We start from the raw sequence: 19,965 nt of genomic DNA, 5'->3' as shown, positions 1-19,965 counted from the left end.
TTACTCTTAACAGACCGATTCACCTCAAAACAAAATTTCTGCAAAAAGGTGCTTTGAACAGTGAAATGAACTGCGATTTCTGTCAATGAGTTTGCTTATTTTCAAAACTTTTCACACTGTGCTATACAGACACTTACAACATTTGGAAATACGAGAAGATTGCTGAGAAGCTACAAAATGTTTGTTCTAATCATACAATCATGCTATTTACTTAAGATTATAATATTTTGCAGTGTTTTGGTTGTGACAGCACTACAAATCGATTTCTGTAATGCATAACCCAATACAATTAATAAATAACTTTAATTTAAAAATTGTTGAAAATAATTTACATATAAGAAATAGAGAATCATTCTTGGAATATTTTAAGGTGATCAAATAAGGTCAGGCGTGATAAAATCTATCATAAAGCCCTTCGGACTTTGGATTTGATCATCCCCGACTATATTTGATCACTTCATAATTCTACATGTAAAAGAATATTAATTCCTTCTTACTGAATTATGCCATTTGACAAATACACATAGTCAAGAATGATTATGCTGGACATATTATTGTAAATATATATAATCCATTATTTCTTAAAATTAATGCATTGGTTGTGCTAAGTAGTATTTGGCAATTTCCTTCGTACATGTATATGCACTATATCAAGACGTAAAGGCATCAACACCTATAAAGTTATCTAGAAATCAAATCGAGTGTGATAATCATACACGATTCATGCATTTTAATATCTACATGTTTAAAATGGGAACACAGAAATAAAACAGTATCTCACATGAAAAAAAAAACCCATAAAAGACCAAGGTATGTTAAAGGAATTGGACAACCTTGTATATTTTACTTTACTGCTGTCATTTATAAGGATTGAAACAAAATCATCAATTAAACTATTTTCCCAACAAATCATTCTTCATGCTTCAATGGTAAGGCTTAAAGGACGAATTATAATTGTAATCAATTATTAAATTATTACACAATTACAGCGATATTACATTTCTAGGTAAATATGCTCATGCTTGTTTGAGTAATGCATTAAATCTATATTTTTAGTTTGGTACTTCACTGGTATGGCAGATTACCAAGCTAGAAAGGGGACTAGATATTTCGTAGATAGGAACCATTACATGTAGAAGTCAACAAACTACCAATGAGATCCACCTTAAACTTTTTAAACTATTTTAAAGAAAGCTTAAACGATTTTTATGCATAGAAAAAGTCCACATATATTAGCTTTACAACGTTAATATTTCTTAAATATTTATCGATATTTTTTTTAAGACTTTAAAGAGATAGTACGGCGCATCTTATAAAAAAAACCGGCTTGAAAAAAAAACCCCGGTCGGGTTCGATATTTTTGTACTACTCATGAATGTATAAACGTTCAGAAATTTACAAAGCTCTCCATGAAATGAATCTAATTATTTCATTAAAGTTATTAATTACGCATAACACATACATATTTGCATCGCAACCTGTTACGGGGTTCAGCCTTCTATACTATTGCGCATGCGTATGTACTGTAAACAAAACACATGCAGGACTCGCGAAGATTCTCCTGGACATGTTTGTTGATAAACATAAATTATGTCTTTTCTACTTCTCCCAGGAAATAATTGTTCAAAGGTTTTAAAATAAGCACAATTATTTTAAAAGCATGTATTTTGCGTGTTTATCATAGAAAGTGCTACAACCTAATTTAAAATTCATTTCAAATTTCTAAATGAGTCCCTTTGAGGAGTTATTTGGCATATTTATGTATGTTCAGTTTAAAATGAACCGAAATTGGTAAACAATAAATTATCGAGAAAGTGATGATGTGTTCTGTTTAGAGAGTCCCTTTAACCTAGCTCAAATACCATTATGACCGTAGTCGGACGAAGATCTTGTAGTTTTTAGCACGTGCCAATATACTGTCAATCAAAGTCCACGTGGTTCAAATAAACGATATAAGATTATTCTGGTTTGTACGACACTTAAATTTCCGGAACCTTATAATTACGTTTATTAGGTATGTGAAAGGGATTTTATGTATTTCAACTACAATCAACATTATTTCTTATTTCCTTACGATACAATAGGTAAATCTGAAGTTATTCACACATGTGTTTTCAGCTGTACTGTCTCTATAATTAAAGTCAAAAAAGTTAATCTTTACCGTGTTATGTTTGGATTGAAGAAGTAGAAAGAAACTCAGTAACAAATCTTTTAATTTTTGTGTTCAATATCGGATTAATGAAGTATATGCATAACGCCTACAGTTATTCAAAGAACAAAACAGGAGGTATCTAATGTGTGTTTGCCTCTTCCTCTAAATGATATCAGAAGTCTAATATTAAACTTTGAAGTGATTTAAAATAGAATGTCAAGAAATTGTTGTTTTTTTTCATAATTTTCTTAACGTGATATAATTTATAAGGGGAAATGTCAACTCCATTATCATGCCAGAATGGATCTGGTACCAAATTGACTGCCTAAATTCTTTTGCTGACCTTAACCTTAATAACAAATTTCGAAGTTCAATTGATTAAATTTCCTTTTTTTTCTTTTTTCTTTTTTTTTAATGAAACCTATTCAGTTCTGAATAAAATACACCTGAATAGCAAATTACTTTATCTGGATCAATAAATCATGGTGAATTTGTCGGTACAAATTTTATGACACATAAATTTGTCGTATAATATCAAACATATATAGGGTAATATGATCACGATTCTAAACAAATCCATTAAAAAAGAATTCGTGATGTGACTAATCCCATAGAATACCGGTAACACTTGTCTTGATTAATGACTGGCGATCAATACAAACATTTACCTTGATACTAACCTTCGTGTGAAGGTTAGTAGGGCTTTAATACAGTATACAATTTATCCTTTCAAACGCTCAGAGCTAGTCTACCTTACTGTGAATTTGCTTCTGGAAACAATAATCGGAATTTCATCATTAATGTTCAGAACGCGTCTAATCGATTAAAGAGCAAAATCTTGTTTGAGGAGTAGGAAATAAATTGCATTCATATTTAAAATGGGACATCTGCCTGCAGATATAGTTCCTTCCAACCTGAAATTAAGGATGCTCAGCTTCAATACCAACAGGCATCCGTGTCAAATACAATTGCTATCAGATTTACTGATTGAATGGAATCTTTAATGAGAAACTCACAGAATGGTTCTTATGTTTTGCCATATGTTGTTCTTTTCTGAGACCTTGCTACTTCGTTTAGGAATTCATATACTTCACATACATGCATAATATTTTAAATGAAACTTTTTGGCACTTTTTTAATCATTCGATTAGGTTTTTTTCTCTATTTTGCTGGCATTTTCTTGTGTTACAAAGGATTGTGCCGTTGATTTTGTTTTATTCCGAAGGTTCTTCTATATCAGCAGCTATTTTTGATTGATTTCCTGTTCATGGTAAGCTAAAGACCATTCAATGATAGGTTGCTTTAATATTATGTAACCTGCTGTAATATCTTGCTTCAGTTTATGGCCAACTTCCCATGCCATTAATCTACTGATGGTCCTATGGATTTGTTGGCAATGTGAATATTGGATTTATTAGATATTTCCATAAAGATGAGTATATCTTTTTATCGTTTCATGTCGATACGACAAAGAATAACAATGTTCCTGTATTAACGTATTTGTTTTCTTGCTTTTTATCTGCTTTTTGACAGTAGTAATGTATACACCACACGCTGCTATTCAATACATTTTCATACAGTTCACCTATTACATTGTTAGCATTATCCAGTCGTCTGTTATAAAAAGAGAAAGCTAGCCATTTTACTATGATTGGTTTTTTCACAACATCATTTTTCAAGAAATCAACTTCTATAGTTTCTCGAAACTACATTTATATATTCTATTCATGTACGGTCTGTAATGTCGCTCTTTCGAAACCACATGCTTCATTATCACAAAAACAATTTTACTTCAGAATTTATATTATATGGGGAGGTGAAATTTATAAAATTGCACGAAGCCGAGCCTTTCGAATGGCTTCACTTGTACACAATAACTTTCACGGTCCCTCATAGCCTGTGCTATGAGAATTATTGTCAACTGCGAAGTTAAACAGTCAATAGATAGAAATAACAGTGAAACACTCGTATTTAGGTTACATGAATACACACATTTACCTGCATTTTTAGAATAAAAAGATTTTCGCTATGTTAAATGTTACAGAATATAAAATATTTTCAATTCTAAACTGTTGTTGTTGATGCTTTTGTTGCAGTTTTAAGTCGTTTCTGATTTGATGATAATTTTCTACAGTTATGATTTAAAATTTTGTTCTTTATTTTTATCCGAAATATTAACGCTCCTTGTATACTTTATATTCTATAAAAACGTATTTTAATGATAAGGCATCCGTTATTAATTTTGAATTTAAAGATATTGTACTTCTTAAAAAAAAGAATTCTTAAAACTGAATTCTATTTTCCTAGTAGTAGGATGGTGTTGAAATTCATGGAGGGTTTTTAATCGGGTTTTCCCAAAGGAAAAATCCAGTTATTGAAATTTGAAAATGGGTGGGCGGCTGCCAAAAGGGTACACCCATTGTACAGATAAATCATCCTACATCTTTTTAACAATAGGAATTTGATATTTTGTTGATCAATTGAACATATATCAGAGATGTGCATATTACTTGGATTTTGATTTTTGATCATTAAGAGAAAACATTAATCGTTTAACTTACTCATTTTCTCGCAGAATATTGCATATAGGAGACTACTATTATATGATTAATTCCTCCGACAGTTTTCAAGATAGGAAATAGTTGTTTTGCAGGTCAACTAGACACAAATTGGGGTTGTGCATATTACTTGGATTTTGATTTTTGATGATGGGAAAATACCAGCTGTTTAACTGAATTATTTTTGTCGCAGAATATTGCATATAGGGTACTCCATTTCTCTGGATAGGAAGTGTATATCGATACAGGATTGGCATCAAGATGGATTATGGATAAAGTTCACATAAAAGAAAATCAGTTTTCTCTCACATTGACAGCTTTTCACTTGTCTTTTTATCTTAAATCACGTTACATACTTTATCAAAAGACTCTCCGTAAGTGAAGTATAAATTAGTATGGGTCAACAGTAAAAATAAATGATTCGAACAAAGATTTTACCAACAGTTTGCATTGGCCCTACCGTTAAACCCAGATATATTATTGATGGCCACTTCCCTCCAGGGATATTCCGTAGGTGAAGTATGAGCGAGATTGGGCGATGGCGAGAAACAAATATGCTACAGACGAGTGATGTCAAACGGACTGCCTAAAATTTCGGAAAAGTTTTAGTTTTAGTCATAAATGTTTTTCCTGCACAGTAAATTCCTATTATTCAACTTATTATAACTTTCTTATATATATATATATATATATATATATATATATATATATATATATAGAATCAACAATACTAAGTACCTTTAAAGTGTCGGATTTGATATTTATGGATTAATATGGGTTTTTAAATGGATTTTTGAGATAGTTCACGGTTTGTTATATTCATTTTTTTCATAGATACTAAGCCACTTAACTAAATATATAAAGCACTAAAAATGCTTAAATAAAACAATAAAACAATGCCGTTCGTATCGTTAGCCATTTTTAGTGCGCTCTATTTGCTCTTTTTTGTTATAGCTGTTCTTTGTTTCCTGTTCTGGAATAGATATATATGTACTTATATTGTCGACTCTTTGTTATGATGAACTCTTGTGTGGTATTTTTTGAAAATTTCATGACACATGTTTGCTATATTTATTCATTCTATTTGAAACATAGATGCAGTCATGATTATTTCACTCGATGCGTACAAGACAGGAGCAGAGCAAACACGGGCATCTAAAAAAAAAATTAGAGGTAGGATCAGGTGCCATGGAGAAGTGAGCATTCTCTGCTGACCAGTACCATCCGCCTTGTGCTCTTTGTCGTAATTGGGGAAAATGGAAAAGTCCATAGACAATAAGGTGATTAATTATTTTCTAACAATAAGTATGAAAAACGTCAGTCAGCATTCGAACCAGTGGGGGATTGTATTTGCTGATAAGGTCGTTGTATCGACCATATAACTTACAGAAAGATGATTTCATTCGAGACTGTTGATAGTCCTGTTTTATCAACGTGTATGTCAGTAGCTTGCCTCGCCTAAGAAACTGTTCATAAAGTATACCTTTGCGTATCGAATTAACTGAGAGACAAAAAGTCCATATGCAGGTGATGAAGGTATGTTGCCACGTAAGAAAGAAAAGTTGACAATAGAAAAATTGAAGTCATCATCTTTATCATAAAGTTCTGTTGTTAGGTTACCATCGATGTCCCTTTCCGGTAAGATATCCAAATAAGAAACAGATGATCACGCAGACTTTGTGGTATCTTTTATTTCAAGTTCACTGGGATATATCGAGTCGACTTAAGAATGGAATTAACAATTGTTAATTGATAATACGTCGTCGATATACCTGAATGTTGAGCTGAAGGCCAAAGCAAGACAGAGCAATAAAAGTAAATACAAATGTACTAACGTTTACATGTCAACGTTAACGTTTATGTTTCAATTAAAAAAACCTAGAAATTTAATATTCTTACTAATTGATGGAGAAGATGGTTTCAAGGGTTCTGCACGTTAGCTTTAACAGCAATTTAATTGTTTTGATACAATGACAAATATTATTCTCTCTATTGCTCATATAGATGTTGTTACAGAATTAAAACATACAGAGTTCAAATAAAAAACTTTATTATCATGCTCTTTTAACCTTAGGTAATGACACTTGCTATTCAAAGTATACTAGTATATATTTTTTTTATATTCTAAAAAGAAGTTGGGGTTTTTTTTTCGGATACACCTTCAAAGGACCAGTGCAAGATTTCAGATCAATTTTTCTTACAGATAATTCCCTGTATAGACATTTTCATAGTTCGCAATTTGACTCGTGGCAAACAGATAAACTAATTCAATGGGATAAAAATATTATCATCAAAAGAGACTTAATTAAAACGTATACGAATACAACGTATTATATAAACAATTAATGAGAACACTTAAGCTTCGTTGGCAAAACAAGAATTCTTCATATCACTTGTAATGCGATATTTGACATTCAAATTTAGATGAAACACAGATAAACCCATGTTATCCAAGATTTTATAAATCAAAATTAGAAAAATTAAATTAAAAAATGATGAGATCAAATCGTGTCTACGGCCCTTTCAATTACCACAAAATGCAAACACATTAAAACAATGCTTTTATTCTGATCGATAGTTATATGAAAATCCTATCCTACATTTCAATTAGTCTATGTTCATAAAATCCCACATTATATGATGTAAAGGGTCTTTATTATTTTGTTCGCACGACATTTTGTGGTGGCTCTGCTAAGGTAATGAGATAATAACGATATAGGTTTCAAGATAATCCTGACAAACGGTAGCCATTTTTCATCGTGACACATTCGTATAAAGATTGATAGCCAGAATAGAAGGGGCGGTCAGTGAACTTACGCAAATCATCTGGCGGTCTGCAATGAATGACCAGACAACGATATGGACTCGGTTAACGATGTCCAATGCAAGCTGCTCCCAGAAGTACATGTAATTGTTCTGATAAAAACAATTCAAAAGGAGATTTTATTCTAATACAAGCACAATCCAATAAGATATATAAATGACTCCATTTGCAACTTAATCAAATGATTAGTAATATGTTTAGTTATGTTAGCGATTGAATAAATGAATTTTTAGTTCAATGCGATTAAAAGAACTTTTAGATAAAACCACCAAATCATTCCTTATCAAAACTCAAAATATGAAGCTTTGTGTTACCGTTCTTTGCTTTTCTATTATTCTATGGTGTCCATTAGTATGACAGAGTTATCTTAATTCATATAACAATATTTGGTAAAAAAAAAATCAAGCAAGGGGGCGTTTATCAATTAAGCAGTCACCGGGCCAAAGAATTCCAAAGTATTCCTTGCCTCCAAGTTACATACAGAACCCTTTTGTATATACGTATGGCTAGATGTTTCTATTTATTTTAATTTAAAAGAAACACTGCTATATGCTTTGAATTGACAAAGTAGAAAGATGATAACGTGAGTCTCTACCAATAAATGCTTCCTCAATGTCTCCTGCTATGATCCATTATATGAAACCAATGAAATGACAATCTTGGCGTTGGAGAATGTTGCTTTTCTTTATTTTGCCAAGAACTACCGATATTGGCCAATTATTTCCAGTTAATTAATTAATTAAATTTAAAACAGAATAGACCAGCTTATACCGATTTCCAAACTATTTGCAGTGTCTGATTCGGATTTCACCTTAGGATACCAAAACTTCAAACAAAGTACCAGACCTCATCGATTTTATCTCAGACATCGATTTGTATGAGATGTACGAGGCAGCGTGTGTGTGATCGTAGAGTTTCATGGTAGACGTACTCTGTTATAAATACTTCTCTCTGGCAGATTAGCAACTCAGTGGTGATGACTTGCGTGAGGAACGACAGACGAATAAACAGTGTGTGACATCTAATGGTGGAAATTAGTTAACATTTGTATTTGAAAGAGCGTGTCCTTTGATATATTTTGTTCAAAACTCACAGCGTCAGTAGTGTTATGGATGTCTAAATGCAAGAATATTCCTACACTTCAACTCTTAAAGGTTGGTATTAGACAATTTTGATCAAAGTTTACATTTCTAAATCATATTTTCCACTCATTTTTAATGTATATAATGTTAGCATTATATAAGGCATTTCAAAAAGTCAGTTTCAATTTGGACTCGGTTTTCGAATTTTAAGCGAGATTCTTTGTAATGTAAACAATGTTCTTTTCAATATCATATTTTTTTTCTGATTGTAAACCATTTTTGTACTTTATTATGTGTTCTAAAATGTGTTCATTATGTGTTCTAATATGATTTGCAGTTTATATTTTTCGACAAAGGATATACAAACCTACTACTTTAAGATAGTAATTCACAGTCGCTTCGACGTGTTATTTCTGTTACATTCACTTATAATGAGTTTTCTAGAAATAGATGTTCTTACTAGAAAACAAATTAAAAATAAGATAGAAATAAATATATTAAAATTTTGCACATTAAGTTTTACAGAAGGGTCCATTCAATCTGCAAAATAAAGATTCGTTCCCAGCAAAATTTTACTTCCTACATTGTAAAGGGTTTATATGAAACTTCACTGACGCTAGATGTACTTGGTTGCAACGTTGCAAGAAAATCAATCTTCGCTCGTTTCCTTTTCATTGATGTGGAGATGAATTCAATTTATTTTCATTTAGACAGCTCATTATATAAGTAAAACCACACCAAATGGATAATTAACAACAAAGGCTTTTCCTTCTTCTGAACTTCATTAAATAAATATTTGAGTAACCCCATCCATGCATTCTTAATGAACCAATGCAATTGATGCTTCCATCAAAGAAAACTGTTATATTTTGCATTTTTGATAATGTCTAATTCCAAAGATTTAACATTTCAGTTTTACCAATGGTTGGAGAAGAAACATTTATTACCAACATATCTTATAACACATCTGTGTCTGACAATACCACGTATTACTCGGATGAAAATGAACACTTCTACGATTTTGTACATATTCTCTACAAATTTTTCATCCCAGTGCTCTGCATCTTCGGAATTATCGGAAACGCCTTGTCTTTTCGAGTGTTCGTCTTCACAAGCTTTGCTAAACAGCCATCCAGCGTTTATCTAGCGGCACTAAGCGTGTCTGATACCTGGTTTCTCTCTGCGCTGCTCGTCAGCTGGATTGGCAGTCTGAATAGATTGGCCACACAATCGGTGGTCTTTTGCGTGATTTCCATTTACATTACCCACGTGACCAGCTTTTTGTCGGTCTGGTACGTGGTTCTTATCATGCTGGACAGATACATCGTCGTGTGCCATCCCCTTAAAGGCCACAGACTGTGCTCAAGACAGCGAGTCTTAATTGCTCTGACTATTGTAACGGCTTTTGCTGTTTTATTTTATTCCTACTGTTTTTTTACCTTGAAAATAGACCATCTTGATGATAGCGAGCGGCAGTTATGTAGAGTGCGAGAGAGCTCTTATCACGTGTTACGTCTTATCACGTATTTTGACAGCGTTATAACATTTATAATACCTATGGTGGCTGTTTTTGTCTTCAATCTGGCCGTTATTTGCTCCATACGGAGGTTTTACTTCCGACAATTTCGAATGAGCCGGGGGCAATTGTACGCCTCCACTTCCCCTATGTTCAATATTCTATCCAAGGCTCAAGTGCGTTTGACAGTTATGCTCATTATTGTTTCCTCTGTATTCCTCATTCTTAATCTGCCTAGTCACGGATTTAGATTTTTTATACTGGTCAACGATTTATTGAAAAGACGAAAGGAGAATTTCCATCTATTCCTTATTCAACACTGTCTTCAAATAATGTATTATATCAATTTTGCCATTAACTTTCTTTTATACTGCATGAGTAGCAAAAGTTTCCGAAGATGTATTAGAGAATCACCCAAGTGTCAAAAGTATTGATTCTTTTAAAAATATTGTTAATTTAATATTTATATGAAACAAAGAAAAAATGCCCATTTTATATTACATCTAAAAACTTTATAGACATTTTTTTCTCATAATTTTACATCCAATGCATTTAATATGTTTCAAAATATAAATATTTACATTTTTAACTGTCTTTGTCTGTGATAACATTACGAATCAATTTTGAACCCTAAAACCCAATAGCTTCATAAAACACGAGTGACACAAAATGGGCGTGTCTTATAGCATAACAGTATTGGCTGCGCCGCGTAGTAATACATAGCATGTGCTACATAAAAAAATAGTGGTTTTAAGATAATGCTGTTTTAAAGTGTACAAATTGGAATAATATGAATATAAGTAATAAAGAATCATTCTTTGAATATTATGAGGTGATAATTTCGGTCGGAGCGTAGTCAAATCTATCATAAAACCCTTCGGGCTTCATTGGATTATACCACGCCCCGACAGAAATTATCACCCCATAATACACAAAAAATGATTCCTTATTCCTTAATTATATCAATACAAGATCAACAATCAATGCTTGTTTTGTAACTGTTTTTTTTTTTCAATCTGGAATGTTTTAGAAGACAATACTAAATCAATAGCTATTTTTGTGTTTGACTTAATTAGATCGTTTGAAAACATAACAGGAAAATAAAGCACAGAAGAATTGCAATCATTTTTATTCAAAATCTTTACGACATATGTTCCCAACGAAGAATTTAATTATGCAAAGATTCTGAATGATCATGTTATGTGTTTTGTAAAGATTATATATCCACTGTTCATGAAACTAACTTTAAAGTTAAATAATCAAATAGACCTTGCAATGAGTTTGAAGTTTATGTTCAAGAAATATTTATTATTATGTGAAAAAAAATTATTGCATATCTCGATGTTAATAAACTTGTTATATTTCCCATGGGTGATCGAAATTTTTTTTCTAATATTATATTGCCACTGTATATGCATAGTATAGATAAAAATGCTTGTTTTTTTATTAATGTTTAACCAGCTTATTTGCGTTTAAAATTGAATTATTTAGGAAAACTCATTTAATTGCAGTTGCATGTAGGAGATATGATGTAATTGTTTTACTACTGTATTTTTTCACTGATTGCTAGCTGGACTCATATCTCCTTAGGATTGACAACTACAATTAATGAGACTAAAGGTCTGTCTTTCATCTGCATCTTTTCAGCTAAATGAACCGTTTTGCAAAAACGAAAAATGTTTTATCTGACAGTCGTAGACTAGTTTTACAACCAATAATCAAAAATGTTTACTTACACCAAAACCACTTAGCCACCCTGGGCCGAACATAAAATAGGATAATTATGTCAATGTCAATGAAATGTATTTCCATCCATCTAAGGTCCAGTTTTCAAAAAGGGAACAAAATACACGATTGCTTATGTAACATAGCAAAATATCCGTTTAAACTTTAAAAGTAATGTTTTTAAATGTATTTACTTCAAATATAGAAATTAATGTGTGTAACTGTAAATAAAAGAGTTTAATAAGGGTATTTATCAAGTATATGAAATACAGAAAACAAAACAAATTTGGGGAATCGCCCATCGAAAAACAACTACATAGTATTTTATTTTGAGTTTTATTTGCCATGCATTGATTGGCCATGGCTGCTTAAAAAATGTGGGAGCCAGGCATCAATTCTTGCCTTATAGGGCATCCCTAACAAACAAGCAAAGCAAAAGCTTGAGCCCTGGGAACAGATGTTCAACTGCTTGCTCACCTAGTCCATAATATATATACAAAAGCAAATATCTGTCAATTGATATTGTTGACATAAGCACTACTGGTAAGCCAGAATGCCACCAATTGTTGGAATTGCGTGGAATTTCTGTCAGCAGCCATGACCATTGGAGGCAATGAAATACTAAGTATCAACGAACCAGTCAGCTTGCCCTGCAATGGTCAAAAAGAAAAAGCAGCAGCAAAGAAAAGAAACAACGTACATTTATTAATAACAGTATATCAATTTAACAGCTAATAGGTACAAACATATACTCAACCAGGTATAAGGGATATGAGAGGGTGGGTGAAGTTTTTGAAGGATGACTGATGCAAGCACAGAATGACGTCACAGGTTTGGCTAATAGCCCAAAATTTAAGGCCGATGGTAAGGTTAATACCAATAGGCGCAAGTTATTGTGGGAATAATAGTTGTGAAATATGTGCCTAGATTTATGAGTTGATAATAAAATAAAATGTTAATATGATGAAATCATATCATGATTTCCCTTTGATAAATGGATTTAACTCAGGTTAGTTAAATCGTATTAACATTTTTCCCGCCAAACGTTTGGTGAGCGATTGGTTTGTAACCACATTTAAAATCGGCGTAAAGTGACAAAAATTCGTGCTTTGAGATATTTACCTATTTCAATTCAAATTTGAAAATCTTAATGCATTGTGATAATTATTTCTGAAGATGATATATTTTGTAGAGCGTGAGATAAGGATAGTCGCCGCGCGCTAGCGACGTCAAGTCTAGATCACTGGCCTTCTAGTAGAATTTCTTAATTCAGTACTCTATACAAATTGGCCATTATGCTCTTTTTACATTTTTTGTATCATTAATTATGATAAGCTAAAGTGATGATACAATAAACATTAGTATTGTAGTTTAGAACACTGCCTATGTAGGACCAGTGCAAACGTGCAACTATGCCTTCCAGCACTGTGCTAATGATTCTTGACATTTAGTGCTATTCTGAAAGCACCAATTTAGAATTCAATATCATCTTCAAGGATAAATTATTACGTTCATAGCAAAAAATGAACTGATACCAAGGATATTGAAACATTAGCTATTGATTTTGTCTTAGATAAAACATTAACAATGAGCCATGCCATTTCACACTGTTTATATCATTAAGTCAAGAACATTATTTGAATATAATGACTAATTCTGTCATAACAACAGCGGAAATAAAAATACTTCAATTATTGTTAAAAGAACTGAATTGTGACATTATAGCACCCACTGACGGTGTTGTTATAAAAAAAAACGTATGTTATAAATAAAATCCCACATATCTGTTCGCCCTGGAAACTTATTACCAAATATTTGGCATAAATTGAGGTTTTCTATTATTATTTTTTATCATTTGCCAGGACATATGCATTATTGCTAATCGACTAAACCAGACTCTTTCAAGTTGTGTCACAAGTCGTTTGCTTTTATCATAATGCATGTGCAGTCTGCTCTAGCACAAAATTACGTAGACTAATGGAAAAAAATTGTAAAATTGAACAGTAGGATGAGACTCCTTCCATTTTAAATAATTACCACTCTTAACTTAAAGTGAAAGTATTTCTAGTTATGGGCACGATATTGCAATATTGCGTTAACAAAAACAGTATCTCTTAGGTATTCTAAGACGACTGTGGGGAAATTCATTTTTAATTAAATGTTCTCTTGTGAAATTCATATCAACAGTCACTATAATTAAACGAGTGGATAGATAGATAGATAGATAGATAGATAGATAGATAGATAGATAGATAGATAGATAGATAGATAGATAGATATCAGTCATATGAATGAAACGAAGTAATTTAAATTGTGGGCGAACTATTTTCTTGCACTATTTATATCCGAACACAATACATATCCACTTTTTACTTGGTAGTGTGAAAGATCAGGATTTTTTTTCAGCTCAAAAAATTTCATTATCACAGAAGTTGTTCATCAGGATACACTTTCATTTTGTTTCAGTTCATAAACTGGTTAGTGAAAATCGGGACAGAAAATAAGGTGACCTACTTCTCCGTTTATTTTAATAGTTTAATAAAAAAAAAATCAATGGGCAAGCTTTGTCATTAATCTAAAATGGCAATAGTTGGAAGAAATCGTCATATGATATCAATAAGAACCATAGTTATTTCCATTGTATTTTCACAATGCGTTTTTATTAGCCCATCACTTTGCATTTTACGAGAAAACAAAAACTAAATACCAATCGATTATTTTCCTTAATGACATGGTAATTAATCAAAACTGATAATGACATGATTTTCCAAGCATGGTTTGGGCATGGGATCTTACACATGGGACTACTCTGTTAAGTTGCTACGTCCAGTGTTTGTTGGCTTAATGGTGTTTAATTCCTTGATGATATCAACATCAGAGTTTTTAATCAAAAGAAATAAATGTTAAGATAACCATACGTCTTTTGCACTATAAATTATTAAAAATAGCAAAATAAGAAATAAATCAGCGTTGTATAGGTTAATTTTATCTTTATCATTGATTTATGTACCACTGAGAGCCAAGGAGATCAATTTAATAGTTATTTTATTACACCCTGCTTTTGTTTGATCGCTATTCAGCGTCAGCATTGACTAAAAATAAATTTTATTTAATATCAAAAGCAAACCATGAGATGAAATAACATTTGTTGAGAAGATCAAAAAGCAAAAAAAAAAAAAAAAAAAAATCATAAAATAATCCAGTGTTTGCGGGTTTCTTCTTTATATCTATAGCAGTTGCTTAGAATTCTGTACTTCAAAAAGGTAAACTGCTTTTACAGCGTTTCTTCATTGCATATTGACTTATGACAGTAAAGCAGGTACAGAAAAACCGATTTACTGATAAATTTATTATTGTGACTATTTGTTTAATGTTAAAATGTAATAAGATTTTACTGTTTAATTGCCTCATTCCAAAAGTCAGTTTGGTATTTGAAACAAAATAAGTAACATTAGTTTACCTTATAGAGAACGACAGAAATTTTTGAATGCAAGCCATTCGGTTGAGATTGCATTGAATAAAACATTAAAATGCAAACTGTGTGAAAGTGAAAATTAATAAACGGTTTAAACAGATTAATAGAAGGGTTTTTTTCTGCGTTGATCTCAACTGCCATTTATTGCATTCACAGCTATGAAAAACTTTTAACTTTAACTACCAGCTCAGTGTAACTACGAACCTAGTCATCAGTGCAAATCCATTCGGTGCTTTTATAGGTTTTTTTTTTTGGGGGGGGGGGGGGTTGTTTGTTTTTTTGGGTTTTTTGGGGGGTTTTTTTTTGCCTTTTCTAAAACTTTAAAAACATAATTGTAAAAATTTGAAAATTCTAAACCAATGAAATTATCTTAAAGGGATTTGAGATCAAAATCTAGAATTTCGTTTTTCCATTTTTAATGCTTAGAATAATTAATATGGGTATTTTTAATGCTTTATCAAATGTCAGATATTGAATTATAAGCAAGATACAGAGTTTGGAATATTTTGTTTCGTAAACAAATCTCGAATCTTGTTATTATTTATATATGTGTTTTATTGGTATTAGTTTCAATCAAATGTTGCTCTCTTCTATTGAGAATTTATTATAGAAACATATTGAACAAGTTTGCCTTGTTTCGTACGAGTTATTTTGTCAAAGAGATCATTTATGGTAATTCCATATTTTACAGTATTTGTAAACAAATATAAGACTCGAGCTTTGTTTACATAACAACCAATTCTTACCTCTGTATCTCTCTTAAAACTTAAATTATAACATTCAGATTTTGGTCAATCATTCAAAATGTGCAAGTAAACCATTTTATTGCTAAAAAATAAGAAATAGAATTTGGATCTATAATCGTGTCCAAGTCACTTTGATTATATACTTTCTCCATATAAAATTCTAAAGGTTTCCTATACCACCTGAATTCCACTGATAATATAATAGCTGGCGGAAATTTGCTAAGCATTTACAATAACAATATTTTATTCATTTTCTGTATCTAGGTCTACTTGATTTTACGATTGTTTGAAATCCTAAAAAGGGTGAAATTTTCCACTCACAGGATATATTAGATTTTCACTAAAAACATAAGAGACGTAAGTTTGATTGAATGATTCAAGTCAGCTTATTTGTTTTGCATGGGCATAAAATAAGAATTTGCAGCTAACATTTTTGATATCTTGTGATAAAACAACCGATACGTCGCGGTATAGCTTACAATAGCATTAACGAGATTGGAAAACTCGTAAAAAAAGGCATTACAGTAAATCTCATGATTTAATGACATCGGCATCCTCTAATCTATTGTATCTTAGAGAACTTCAACAACTTGATGTATGGAGGTTAACTCTTTGGCATCACAAATTCCCGAAGCCTGTGATATAAAATTTGCCTAATGACACTTAAATATGTATCAAATGCATGTTGATAAAGACATTTAGTATCATATTCATCTTAATAGGAAAATACGTTAACTAAGGACGATGATGTTACGGAATAAAACTCCCCACACCTAAGGCTTATCTATTTAAGGATTGAAGAAATTATTTGTTTAAACGTGTTCCCAAACAACACTTGAAGTGTTGTTTGGGAACACGTTTAAACAAATAATTTGCCCATGAATAGATTTCCTATATTTTGTACATTGATGATATTAAATATTTTGAATTTTTTTTATCTTGGATGGCTGAAACTGCTTTATGTAATACTTTCTGATCTGGCTAGGAGCCTAAATAAAAAGATGAGACAACACATGTATTGCAAATTTAGTTATTTTATTAAATGACTAGAAATTAACCAAAATAGGGATGGCTGAAACTGCTAATATCACTAACAATTTGATTTTAAAATAGATTAAAATGACAATATCTGTTTGAATCTTAAATTCTGTTACTATGGTAGTGTTTCAATACCAACCTATACGTTATAGTTAAATGATGCTTATCCGTCTTAAATTAACCTCTTACTTTGTATGCTTGATTTCAATATAGTATTAGTTTGTCATATGCCACTTATGCTTACAGAGATAAATGCTATTTGTAGCGATATTTATAACATTCTGTACATACTTTTTGGCAACTAGGAAAAAGGGTCGGAATTGTTTATCTGAAACTTTTGAATTTTCAGAATGCACCCTTCTGACCTAAAGTTTTAATAAGTATTCATGACTATGTAAGCGTCTTAGTTTTATTGCCGCCAGGTATAAAGAAACATCATTTTTTACCTGGTAAGTGTACTCTGTGCTAAATGACATCAGTTTCACACCAGAAATATTGCTTATAGTAATGGAAAGGTAGCGGTGATAATTACAACGATATATGAGTAGTGACATGACTGTTTTCTGGATCATAGCTCTAAAAAAGCGTTACTTACTTTCTAGGATCTTTAACCTAGCTAAACGCTATGAAAAATAAACTGTATCCTAGTTATATTATGCTAAAAATGAATCATACAATGGATACCTTATCTGTAAAATTGTAATGAATATTAAGAAACATGCTTGAAATTAACAATTTTGTCCATCTTAAATTATCATATTGAAACCTTTAAAACTTCAAAGCCTCGCAAAAATGCGTTCAGTTCATAGATATATGTACATGTACCTGGAATTTAGTGGCAATTTTAGCCTGTTTACTATTTTAAACGCAGCCCTGTTATCTTTCGACCGAGAATGTTAATTAATTAGAAATGGTTTTTGAAAAGTCGTCCAGAGTCAATGCATCCGATCGGTTCAACATTTCCTTAAAAGCTGGATGTTTCTTTCTTTTCTAGATCTTGATTTCAGAAAAATACGATGACTCCATGGTAACTAAATCCGATTTTTGTTCTCCTCAACAGTCATTTCCGGCAGATGACGTGTGTTCTCTTTATCCAATAATGTTTGCTGTTTAGCGGTTTTTGCCCAGTAAAAGAATCTGAAATAAAGAAGGAAGGAATTCCTATGAAAATGCTTATTCAAAGCCAATAAATAACCTAAAGGGGTACAAGAATCGCGAGTTAATATAAGTTTCAATTTTCTGTAGATATTTGAAAAATTTGGAATGTTTTCAGAAACAGTCTATGGAGATTATCCATATTTAAGAAGAACAATCTTGACGTCTTAAAGAAATCCTCTAGGGTGTTGGTGATGTTTATTTTTGTAATTTTGGGGGGTTATTTTTATGGTAGTTGTTTATTATGGGTTTATTTTTCGATTAATTGAATATTTTTCCATTTACTAGTAAGGCATATGAGTTATTGAGTTCAATGACGTGAATTAAAAAGGTCCCTTTGAAAAACAAATCTTCAAGTACAATGTAGGTGTACCTTGTATTTTATGATAACAACGTAATTGATTTAAAACCAATTAAACATCACTTTTGAACTATTTTTGCTAAGTATCTTGAGTAAACAGTTTGCATAAGTAAATGATGATAAATGATAATGAATAGAGATTAAATTTTCAAAAATGAACTTTTATAATTCATTGAAAAAAACCCCAGCCAAATTAATAACATGACTACATATTCTCAAATCGCTACTAAGAAAGAAGATATCGAGTAACTAACAATCAGCTACATAAAAAAAGCATAAAGAGCGACTCCACTATATCTCAAGGAAGTCAAAGTTAGAGCGTATTGGACATTATTGATTGTAATTGTAATTCAATGGTTGTTTAGATACAAATTACATTTTTATTTTGTTTATCTGGGGTTTTTGTACGGTCAATCAGATGTATATATAAATATATAACCTAAACATGATCTATACCCCCATATGTGATCTGTATCAGGATCAAATTCTGTTGTCATTACTGTATTCATAGCTATACATATGAGTTTGTTTCAAATTTCGGCTCATTTGAAACAGATATGCCTTTAATAATAATCCGTATATGATATAATGAAGAGCTAGAATGTCCAATATTTTAATTAATGTTCTTTATGAGAGTCTTACTCTCTGATTAAACTGTTCGGCGTTTGTCAACACAAACCGTCTAATGATAGATCATCTGAGCCATTATCCTGATATTTGTCCGCTTTCAAGAGAGTATTATTATTTGTCCTTATTTACAAATGGTATTTAGCTTTTCATCTAAGCACTTTAAAATCTGCCACAACGCTTTGTACATGTATAAGCAAAATTCTAGCTTCAATTGTTTTGAAAAAATACTTTAAGAAATGCCCAAAGAAAGCATGCATTGATTACATTTACTGTTAATATAACCGTCTGTACAGTGTAGATGGAATGTAGTTTCATAATTATGCACACATCTTAATGAAATAGTATCTGGAATCATTGGACGTTTAACAACTTTCTCTCAACTTAAAACTCAACTTGGCAGTAATATTAATTTTTCAGCTGTAAAAAATAAATTAAAGGCTATTAAATCATAAGTATTTTATGCTCAATAGATATTGCTTGTTCCAAGTAAATTTTCAAGACCTTGGCTAATAATCAATTAATATGAAATTGTTTATACAGGGTCAATATGGGGTCAACTCAATAGTGCAAGTCTGACAAATTAAAAAAATAACTTTTGCAATTAAAATGACAGAAACTTTACAAATGCGATAGGATAGGAAACGATGATAAGCTTATTTAAATATTAAAAGATGATGATACAGTATGCTGTCAAAGGGAGATC

At 31.4% G+C, this 19,965-nt stretch overlaps 1 protein-coding gene across 1 annotated transcript; it reads left to right on the top strand.

Annotated features, from left to right (window-relative positions):
- Window positions 1-5,809: 5,809 nt before the first annotated feature.
- LOC109617417 (thyrotropin-releasing hormone receptor-like) lies at window positions 5,810-12,008 on the top strand. The gene is made up of 3 exons (XM_066081345.1): window positions 5,810-5,990; window positions 8,327-8,688; window positions 9,530-12,008. Exons 2-3 carry the CDS (start codon window positions 8,655-8,657, stop codon window positions 10,564-10,566), a joined length of 1,071 nt encoding a protein of 356 aa, XP_065937417.1. The 5' UTR covers window positions 5,810-5,990; window positions 8,327-8,654; the 3' UTR covers window positions 10,567-12,008.
- Window positions 12,009-19,965: the final 7,957 nt, after the last annotated feature.

Source organism: Magallana gigas, chromosome 4 (genome assembly GCF_963853765.1).
Source record: "Magallana gigas chromosome 4, xbMagGiga1.1, whole genome shotgun sequence".
Classification (NCBI taxonomy): domain Eukaryota; kingdom Metazoa; phylum Mollusca; class Bivalvia; order Ostreida; family Ostreidae; genus Magallana; species Magallana gigas.
This window is presented reverse-complemented; position numbering and strand designations above follow the sequence as displayed.

Excerpts from the sequence above, each read along its gene's own strand:
- LOC109617417 (XM_066081345.1), top strand. The coding sequence starts at position 8,655 with ATGCAAGAATATTCCTACACTTCAACTCTTAAAG. Across the intron at positions 8,689-9,529 it reads CTACACTTCAACTCTTAAAG|TTTTACCAATGGTTGGAGAA; the intron begins GTTGGTATTAGA and ends TTAACATTTCAG.